This window comes from Mercenaria mercenaria, unplaced genomic scaffold, assembly GCF_021730395.1.
Source record: "Mercenaria mercenaria strain notata unplaced genomic scaffold, MADL_Memer_1 contig_800, whole genome shotgun sequence".
NCBI lineage: Eukaryota > Metazoa > Mollusca > Bivalvia > Venerida > Veneridae > Mercenaria > Mercenaria mercenaria.
Genome location: NW_026463705.1, coordinates 17,425 through 28,253, shown reverse-complemented (window position 1 = coordinate 28,253; position 10,829 = coordinate 17,425). Strand labels below are relative to the sequence as shown.

The following is a 10,829-nucleotide window of genomic DNA, read 5'->3' as shown; positions in this document are numbered from 1 at the left end:
TCATGACAGAAAACAGATAGAAAAAAAACTATAAATAAACTTTTATAGAAAACATGGACAGGATTAGGACTGACAAACGGTGTTTACTCAACCTTCTCTGTCTAGAGCTTGTTTCCCGTGTATAAAGAGGATTTATAGCAAGTCACTGCCACTAAAAATAGGTGTGCCCGCTGAATTAACGCAGACGTTTTCTCTGCATGGTTATAAAATTTTTAGATAAGCTCCCTTATTTAACAGGAGATCTTCTTATATACTTTTATCTAATTAAATGCAGGTCGCATTCCTGTCACTTATTTGTTCATGTTGTACATTCCCAATTCTTGTTATACACGGATCGTAGTCGAGGAATACTTTCATGTAAAGCACACATATTTGTCGGAATAAACAGAAAATGTTTCACCGATAAATGTAACACTTTCCTCTGAGGCATAGACTTTATTCTTGTATGCGACTTTCTGTTAAAATTTGGTGGTTGACATGTACAAGTTGTAGACGTGAGGTAAAAAAGTGCAGAGCTTGTGCAAAATTTAATTTTATAACCAAGATGAAAATATTTTATGTTTCAAATTTACTATTTCTAGTGCTTAAAGAACTAATTTTATAACAATAGCAAAGGTGAAGTAAGATCAGAAAGTACATCATATTTTAACGGCCGGTGAGCTGTTTTAGCGGACTTCCTGGTTTTATGACTTTACTGTACTTGTTGCTGGATTTTCGAAGCAACATTTCTTCTAAATCTTTCTACTACATTTTCTATGTGTTGCGTGTCATGGCCCTGGCCGTGTTTACTGTGCCATGTGCTTCCGGGAAATCTACCCTAACCTTTTAAAATATTTTTGTGATGGAGTTTCAACGTATCAAAAATCCTTCATATATTCGCTATTCGTATTTGTGGCTTACTTATTCATTTGTTTAATACGGTGTAAATAGAATGATCACAAAAATAAGCATTTCTCTAGATTTAAATACAAAATTAGATTTTAAATGATGAAAAAGTACCACGTTTTTATATAAACAGCAACTACCCTAACACACGTTCTCTTTAGTTTTGCAGTGGAGCGTAGAGGATAGAGTTACACGTCTACATCCGGGGACTCGCATCATGTGTTATTTGGATATCACATTAGCATAAGGGATATTCCTTTATATCATAAAAAAGTTTAAAAAAGAAAATAGAACATTATTGAAATCATGAAAACATTACAATTATTTTATACAGTACTTGTTTTCAGTATCTTAACAAGTAAAACGGCTGATGCTGTTTTACCGGTGCTGCCGATTCTAGGGACAGCAATGGATGTAATATCGTTTGGATTAGATGTTCACTCCTTTTTTGACTCTATCTTAGGAGATGATGAAACACAGAGTACCCCGGCACCTGTAGATTATGACAGGATAATCAACAGAATTTCTGAGAGAATAGAAATGTCAACAGAAACCATTGTTTTTAAAATTGAGCTGCAGGCGTATATCTCGGAATTACGTACCGTTGCTCTTACTGTCAAACAACTTCTTGCAGAGATGGAGGACATTATCAAAGCTAAAAGTAAAGACACAAGAGAAGAGTTGCAGAGACGATTTCGCGATAATTTTGAGAGGCATAAAACTGAAATGTATAAAGTTAAAAGCCTGTTAACGTTCAGCGTCGACGTATCGGGAATATCAAATACATTGCTTTCACTCATTGCCAACGAATTAAAATGCGGGATGACTAGTCTAGAGGAGTTTCAAAATTATTATATGACACTGGTTTCGGATGTAGTGGCATTGGCTCTATTAAATGAAAGACTCTCAGAGAAAAGTCTTTATAATCAAACTCTTTCTTCTTGGCGAACGGCAATAGAATCTCTTTTTGATGACATGAAAGTACAGAAAAACGAATGTAAAGGAAAATTCTTTGAATTAGTAACGGAAGACTTCAGCCTCATCAATGACCCCTCGAAACTTTTTGAAAATAACCAAAATAGATACCCGTACCGTGAAACAGACGTTCTTTATCTCAGCGGAAGTTATTGTGTGTGGAGTCTAAAAGCTTATGATAAAATATTAAAGAAGGTGAAAGACAATACTATGACTTTTGTTTTAATAAGTGGTGAGGACAATGCGCAATCTATAACATCAGAGCAGTTTCAGAAAATTGTATCAGAGGCAAAATTTGGGAACTGTATTAACGATATTGGCAAGATCATATCTTTCTATGATGTTTTAGGCAAAGATCTAGTCTTTTGGCTAATGTATCCGCAAGAACAGGCTGCCGGTTTCCAGATTTTTCTCGATCAAAGTAAGTTGTCAGGACTTGTTTACAAAACTTCGATTTTTGTATGATAAGTTTGTGTCAGTTAGGTAAAAAGTAATATACACTGGAACTAGATATTTGACTAGTTTACCAAAAAATAACATAATAAAGGCCAAGGTTTACTTGTTGTTACAAAGAAAACAAATACCTTCAATAAAAAATATTTCCACCTTGAATTTTACTGTTTTCCGTCTGATCATAACCTTTTGTCATGTAATACTAAACCAATATTTCATGGAATACCTGTATAGTCTACATATATACATGTACATACAACTGAGAACCAGTATTTCATGGAATACCTGTATAGTCTACATACATACATACATACATTTAGAACAAAGGTTACGGTGAGTGATACATATATACTGCCACACATTGGGCCTGTGTCAAAATCCGAACAGACATTTAGATATCAAAATGGCTTTTGTTTAGTATATACCACTGTTTGCACAAACAGTCATCGTATCAAAACCATATATCCCTTGTAAGACCTTGAACCTAGGTTAAATGTTTGTATCACAGTGAGAGATCACCAATGTTAGATCATTTGTTTCCGGTCTATACCTTTGTTATATACAACTTGATATTCAAATACATTCACCAGAATAACAATGTGTCGACAGCGAGCTAAAAAGTCAAGGTCACCAAATGAAACGTCCCTGTTCCTATCCGTTATGTATGGATAGGTATTTATTTAACATGATTCATTTAACAGGGCACGTGTATAGGTATTTATTTCATAGGCTACAAATATTCGTCGTGACGAGTGATATTTGTTTCTTATGTTAATTACTCTTCATCAGAAAGGAGATGTTGTATTGCCAAGCAGTCTTCCTTCACTTTCTTAGGGTTGTTAAATTTTGTTTTAAGAAGAGTCGAAATATAAACTATCGAATATTATTTAACTGTTATAGGTATTTTTCTCCTACATGTTAAAGAAATGTAATTTTACGCCGAGTAACCTATATTCGTATTTAAAATGTTTCAAATTACAGCAGTCTTTACAAAATAATTCAGGTATGAACTATTCAGCCGCTGTAATGTTGATCACAACCAAGGTTTTATGCAAAAAAGAGAACATTACATTTTCAACACTCGTGTATAATGTTTCAATGTTAACCCACTAGATTTTATATTTTGACAAAATAATTATATGACATTGAAATTCATACGTTCTGGTACATTAAACATTTGTATCATAGAAACGACTAAGCAGTAAACGATTCATTGGGCATAATTTATGTTAATGGGAAAAGGAAAATCATACCTATGATTTTTTTTGCATTTAATTTTGTACATAACCGAGTGGTAAAGTAGTTAATCATGCTATAGTCGGTGAATGTCAGACCAATCTAACTAAAATCAGATTTCACTAAAGCTATTGCGGCGGGCATGAAAAGAGTGTTTTTTTTTATCTCTTTAATATAACTCATCTCTCACAATACCTCTCGTGTATACATAATAAATGTACAGTCTTTCCGTACAATGACTCAATGTTTGGACTATTTCTGATCATTTGGAATCGTGGTGGTTATTGTAGTAGAGTTTCTCTTTAGTCGGTACTAGGCACGGATGGCGCCTGGAAGTATTGCACTTTTTATATCATGTGATGAATGGGTGCATTCAAACCAATTATATTATTATGCTTCTAAATGATTGAAGTATCGGATTGGATAAACCTAGTAATATTTTAGTACCTTCTGGCGACTCTAATCGCAAATATAGCAGGAAATCACCCTGATCTATAAGTTGCTTCAAATTATTCGTCAGATATTAAAAGTCATGTAAATAAGTGAACAAAAAAAAACAGTTGTTTGCTTCAGTCACGAGAGAGACCTGAAAATTCTAGGTAATTGATTTGTATGGTACATTTCGAGATCACCCGAGAAATAGAAAAGGGACAAGCATTACTTTACACTGTACGAACTTAATATAAATAATATCGATTTAAAAGCTTGAAAGCTTGTGGGTACCAGTAACTTGCGCATATTTTCTTAGCTAACCAAGCTGTTATGAATAGGAAATTATGGCTCAGTCAAATAAAGTGCGTGCGTGGGTGTATTCGGATTTAGCGTCTTTTTCAACAATTAACGACAACGTCTGCTTGTAGCAGTAAGCACAATGTCCAACATTACGGTGCTGCTTCACTGAACACCACGCCGTTGACACGTAACACGATACCCCACTAAATATTAGGATGACAAGTTTTAGAACTGCATGTATCCTGGTAATGCTGGAAGCCATGTGATGACATGCTAGTACCATTTTTTCACCTCTATAGTATGGCATGGCAAGGGAGCTAACCGGCGACCTCTTTAAATTAGTTGCCGAAGCGCTTGCAAAAAAAGTTTCCTTCAAATTGAAAGATGCATGTATATATGAACTTATTTTCAAATTGCTATCACCTGTTACAGCATTGGAAGAATATTTCATATGTAACGGGTTGGGTTTAAGCCTTGGTTCGATCAATGCTACATAAGATGGTTGCAACAGTATTCACAAAGCGTTAAATCAAAGTAATAAGAAGGTAATCTATTGTGAAGCCATTTGTGCAAAAATTGTTGTAGAGTAAAGTTCCGCTATTAAGACCACTCGGGGGACTGGTAAAACGTGGTCTGATTATTGAATCGGTCTTATTATTGAGACCCTACAAAATAATGCTCAGATAAGGCGTTACTGAATAAAATATCAATGGGCAATGCTCTGGAGAATGTTGAGCAGTTGGGTTTTTTTTTATATTAGACTGTTAAAGAACATTTATCAGTTAGCAAATGACAAAGCGTATAATAAATAACTAATTAAGGTACACAATGTAGTTTAATACATGTAATTCAATTGTTACCATTATAATTACAGTGTACATTGAATTAAATGTACACTGTATTTGCAATGATAACGTAAATAATTAGTTTAATCGCTTACCCATCCGAAAATCGGGCAAAATTACCACTCGCTGCCATTCCAATTATCTACTAATTTGTACATGTGCCGAATCAATACATCAAACAGTTTCATTTCATAGCTTCAAGGTAATAAACAATCACTAATGGCACATGAAATAAACAATCAAATTATCATTATAAAATTGTATTATAAAACGTGTAAATAACACTTGAAAAAATATTAAATCTGTAAAAAGTGTAAACGTAATCATTCTAACAAGTTTTATATGAAATTATCGCAACAACAGCTTTGTGCCAAGCAATCAGTTACGAAATGTTAGAAAATGATTTCCTCTCTGCGAAAGCTAATCTGATGTTTGTATAATACTTCAACGCGGAGAAATGTGACATGTCTTTGCGATTTCAAAGTCAAATTTGAACTATCTGTGCTGAAAAATAACTGCGTAAAAGCTGATTCGAAACTGTGCATAAGTTTTAGCCCTCTGAAAATCGAAGAATTTTCTTGTTGTCCGATGGGAGAATTTTGGTTTCGTCGAAGAGGTACTAAGATATTTCAAATACGACTTATTAGAACAGGAATCAGCGAAAGATCCGTGTAAATATTACCCATATGACAGGTGCGCATGATGTCCGTACCTATATTTGTACACGTTTTAATGTAAATATCCAATTACATGTTTTTTTGTTAAAACACATGGACTCATTATTTCAGATTCAACTGCGAGGACAATAACCACTGAATCAGAGGGCACCAAATACACGACAATTGTTTACCTACGTGCGCAGGAACCCGGTACCAATTCAACCCTCACTACTAGTGATTTTGATGTAAAATTTCACGAAGAGGCTGTGTCAGTTGATGAATCGTCTGGTCTAAAGACATGGCAGCTGGGCGTTATAATCGGAGGTTCAGTTCTTGTGGTCATAATTTTAATTGTAATTCTTTGCAAATGCTGTTGTCGTCGTCGATATTAACTGTATGGCTTAAAATTGTCATATTTGAGACTTTAATAACAATTTATGAAATGTTTTATTAAAGAGGTTATGACCCAGCTCTGAAATTTGGAGAAAACAGCGGGCTGTCCAGATGTTTAGCTCCTATCGTGGCGGTTATAGAAAATAGCAACGTTTTGGATGCCTGACTTTGGTGCAAATTTCTCTGGTGGTTTGCTTGTTCATATCATGCTGGCTCCTTTCATCGTAATTGGAATGCACATTACTTTTCAATGGTCCCTTTTTTATTTTATATTCGTCATTTTATCACATATCTAATATGCTTTTGATGTATAACTGACAGTGTGTTATCATTATAATTGCATGCATATAAAGAATTATATGAGATATATATTATACCGAGTGGTTTGAAAATACAATACTTTCACGAGTGGCGTGATGTAAGATATAGAATTTCTTTTTGTTTCAGTGTGATAAAGAATTTTTCTATATACCTATATAATTTCTGTCAAATAAATCAACTTGTATTTCACAATTGAATATGGACAGGCAGACAAAAATTATTATTACACCTTTTTAAATTTAGCATTGTACCTTTTGTATTGTATGCTGCCGGACTACTTTCATTAATATGCATGACCCTGGCACAGTTCTATAAATAGCGTACACAAAACCTTCACTTAGTTCCATTTCAATATCGATAAACATTGAAGATTCAATAACAAAACAATAAATGTAGAGGTATATAATATAAGGGTCATTATAACAGTAGTTAGATCTGGAACTTTGTATTCTGCTCTCGTGGATTTTGCTAGTCGGATAACACGGCGCTTACGTACTGAATACAGCATCCCAGATCGAGCTACCATTATAATAACCCTTTTAAACGTAGAAGCCGATGTAATCGGAATGCACATTACTTTTTAATGGTCCCTTTTTATTTTGTATTCAGTAATTGTCATTTTATCACATACTGAAGGATTTGTGTTTGTTTCAGTAGTAAGAAGATACAATATTTTCACGAGTAGCATTATGTAAGTAATAGAAACTTTTTATTTGTTTCAATGTGATAAAGAAATGTATCGTCACCGATAAAGGAGACGATTTAATATTATCACGAGGGCGAATCCCCTGTTTTCTCGCGGTAACACAACTTCTTAACTTTTGTGTATGCTGTGATGTGACGAAGGAATATATTTTCTATTTTTACAAGATGCATTCAATGTACCAACACTTGTTGACTTGTGAGTATGTCATGTTAGCTTTTTAACATATAATAATTTAATATTAAATTAAGCCTGGATTGTATATAATATAAAGATATCATTGTGTGTACAGACCTTTTACTTATGCCATCTGTCGCACGGCCGGTTACCTTACTTTGTTATTTTAGGTACTTCCGGTATTGTTGTGTCCTGAATTGTCCTCCATAGTTTACTTCTGTTTTATATTTCTTTGTCTTGTTTGTCAAATAAAGATACATAATCCCATTTACTCGTGCTACGCACCATTAAATACTACATCCATGCACTCAACACTGTTTTTTGAAACTCGTATACAAAACATCTATCCATCCATCACTTACCAGTTGCTAACTCATCAAATAGTTCGATGATAATAAATATTGTATTCATTTATATAGCCATACGTCTTATACACGCATATACACTTTTTCCGGTGGTTTCACGCCATTTTGTGTTCGAGTCATTTATTTGACTTCTACATGGTATGTGGTGCCTTTACAGGTTCTATAAGTCCACAACCATTATATCCTCAAACACCACTGAACCCACGTACGAGCGAAAACATATCAGTTGGTTTTTTTTTGGCGTGCAAAAAGTATATTTTAGTGCGAAATGAATCTACTATATATTATATTTTACATACTGTAGTTGGCATGTGACTATACACATTTGGAATGCGTTTAAATAAATCATATATTCATATCATATTGCCCTTCTTTGTCTGTCGTCTACAAAAAAAGAATGTTACAACATCCAAATGGTAACCCAAAAAAAATCCCTCATACAGGCCCATCGCTCAGTGGGTCACATTTGTTTACATACATTACGCTGGCAAGACGTTGTTATTCGAACAACTGCAGTTAGCTGGCAATTTTGTCGTAACTTTAGAAGGACTTAACTCTCAAGCACACACATGTTAGGTCATTTCATCAAAATATTTAAGTGAAGTTAAAGAAAATACTTGTTGGTGTCAGACATACACACAGAGAAAATTTTGAATCTTTAATTCCAATATAATACCATTCGGTTTGGCGTTATACATATATATGACATATTCATTCGTAGAGTAGACCCAAGGGAAGTATAGCGAAGATATCATAGAAACTGCGGGTTACAGGCAAACTATGGGGTTATAAGTTTTTGTAAAGTACTTCGTTCATTTTGCTTTGGTTATGCTTTCTTTTTATTTTGAAAGTAAGGAAAATTTTCGACAGTATTGAAAAAGATACCATTGTTGTTGTCGATGTTTTTAAAGATATCCAATGACCATCTTTCACTAAAATATTTGATCTTCAACATCTTTTACATTTCAGACATGGTTACAATGCTGCTTTATGTACAAACCTGAATTGCACTGCATATAGATGCTGGTTCAGCATTTGCATATATACTCCAACCTCGCAAATTAGCGTTAGTGTTTTACTGACTAGGGTATAGACAACAGACAAAAGGCAAATGCATTATTTATATATGGTAAATGCCTATAAATTTAAAATATCAGGGCAAGTAACGATAACATATAGCAGAATATGTGCCATAAAATGTGTCTTTTGGTCGTGTATCATACTGTCGCCTATTGATTAATTTTAATGTTAAGAGTGTTGCTCATTTTATTTGAAAAAGCTTATTTAATATCAAAAGAACTGAGTATGAGAAAAACTTCCAAAAACCAGCTGCCTATCGGGAATTGTATCCGGTTTTCGCGATGAGTCCATAACATCTGTACATTGTTCGAAAACTGAAAGCTCTATCCTGCGAACAAGCTAATATTAATGGACGAATATAAAAGCAGACAAAAAACTCAGATCACGTCAGTTATATCAAAACACATAACTTAAGATGAAACTTAAAAACTTTTGTGACCATGTTTAGTTTTAAAAATAAATATCAAAATTAACAAGTCAAATGGTTTATCGCGGCCAGAAATTTGTACAAACCGGACAGAAGTTGCGAAATTGTCATTTGTGCAGGAAAGAAGCGTTTACCATAATGTCCAGTACTGGACAGGTATAGTGACCATGCACGGACACAACCAATTTTCTCAGAGGGGGTCCGCTCCCCTGCCCCCCCCCCCCCCACCCTGGAAATTTTGAAATTTTAGCACTTCATTTTTTGCATTCTGGGACAGTTTTATCGACTAACCTAATCAAACTTTCTTGAAGGTAAAATTCTTAGTTTCTTTTAGATAAATAATACAAATTATGTCGGGGTCGTATGTAGCAGCAACCGCATATACTTTACATGCAGTCCTAATGTTGCCTTTTTCGAAAACATTTTCTTTCCTTCTTGTCTTCTTTCTTTTTTTAAAGATTTTCCAGAGGGGGTCCGGCCCCCGCCCCTCCCCCCTCTGGATGCGCATGGTGACATATCATGCTTAAGCCATTCTGTTTATGCAGGTAAACTTGTGTTTGGTTAAATTTCAACAGAGCACAATTGTCTGAACAGTGTACAAACTCATTACTGTTTTTCAGGCAAGGGTGGAAAAAAAGTGATAGACAATGAAAGCAGTAACATTTTTATTAAGGTTTAGCAGTATATCACAAAACAACAGATTTTTTTAGTAAATGAACAGCATCTCGACACACAACTTATCTGTCCAATACATGTTTTACTGTTCAGTCCCACAGAGTTGGATACTTAAAATATTCTTAATGAGTTGTCCCCCTTTAAATAAGAATGTCATTTATAAAGAAATAAATGTAAACAATTGTCAAAAACGATGTTTTACCTAGTTATGTAAAGTTTAAACACTCGCACGATGTTGCAAATGCATCAAAACGAAGACATGTAACAGCTTTTAAAAAATGGTGAGTTTTTTAAGCCGCTGAACTGTCCAGAAGTGTGGCCCCTTCATGCAGTCCCTTTCCGAAATTCAATACATATATCAGTAAATTGACAATGGTTTTGTAGAATAATATAAATGTTTTATATGCTGTTAAATTTTCATGTAAAACAATGCTTTTTTTTATGATTTGATGACGTTCGAACTTTTTTCTCCGAAACATGGACCTATACCTTAAAAAAAAAAATAAACAATGAGACAAACATTTCCAACATCTTTGGACGGTTCAAAAATCCCATGTTAAACATATGACAAAGCCCGAAACGCGTGAAAATGTTCCGAATGTAAATCGGGTGAAGTAGGCGCTCTATGTATAGAGTTAGATTATGCGTCTAGATACTGTACCAGAGGGGTCGGTCAATTGTGGGTTATTGATTAACCTGGGCGAGTCTACTTACTTATTACTTGAGGATGAAAAAAAACGTGTTTTTAAATGTTGCTCTTAAAAAGGGTGGCGGTTGAACTACTAAAAGTACAACAACAGTTAATTCACAACAAATCGTACGGTATGTTTTATATTCAGTAGAAACTAGTCGTATTTACGCTTATGAGACCTGTTTCACCCATAAGTAAAGAATTCACAGGTC

General features: G+C 34.3%; 1 protein-coding gene across 1 annotated transcript; it reads left to right on the top strand.

The window, feature by feature from the left end:
- Positions 1-1,080: 1,080 nt before the first annotated feature.
- Positions 1,081-7,487, top strand: LOC128554843 (uncharacterized). The gene is made up of 2 exons (XM_053536155.1): positions 1,081-2,281; positions 5,915-7,487. Exons 1-2 carry the CDS (start codon positions 1,192-1,194, stop codon positions 6,175-6,177), a joined length of 1,353 nt encoding a protein of 450 aa, XP_053392130.1. The 5' UTR covers positions 1,081-1,191; the 3' UTR covers positions 6,178-7,487.
- The last annotated feature ends 3,342 nt before the right edge of the window (positions 7,488-10,829 follow it).

Coding starts and splice junctions, on each gene's coding strand:
- LOC128554843 (XM_053536155.1), top strand. CDS start 1,192: ATGAAAACATTACAATTATTTTATACAGTACTTGTTTTCAGTATCTTA. Junction 2,282..5,914: donor CCAGATTTTTCTCGATCAAA/GTAAGTTGTCAG, acceptor TCATTATTTCAG/ATTCAACTGCGAGGACAATA.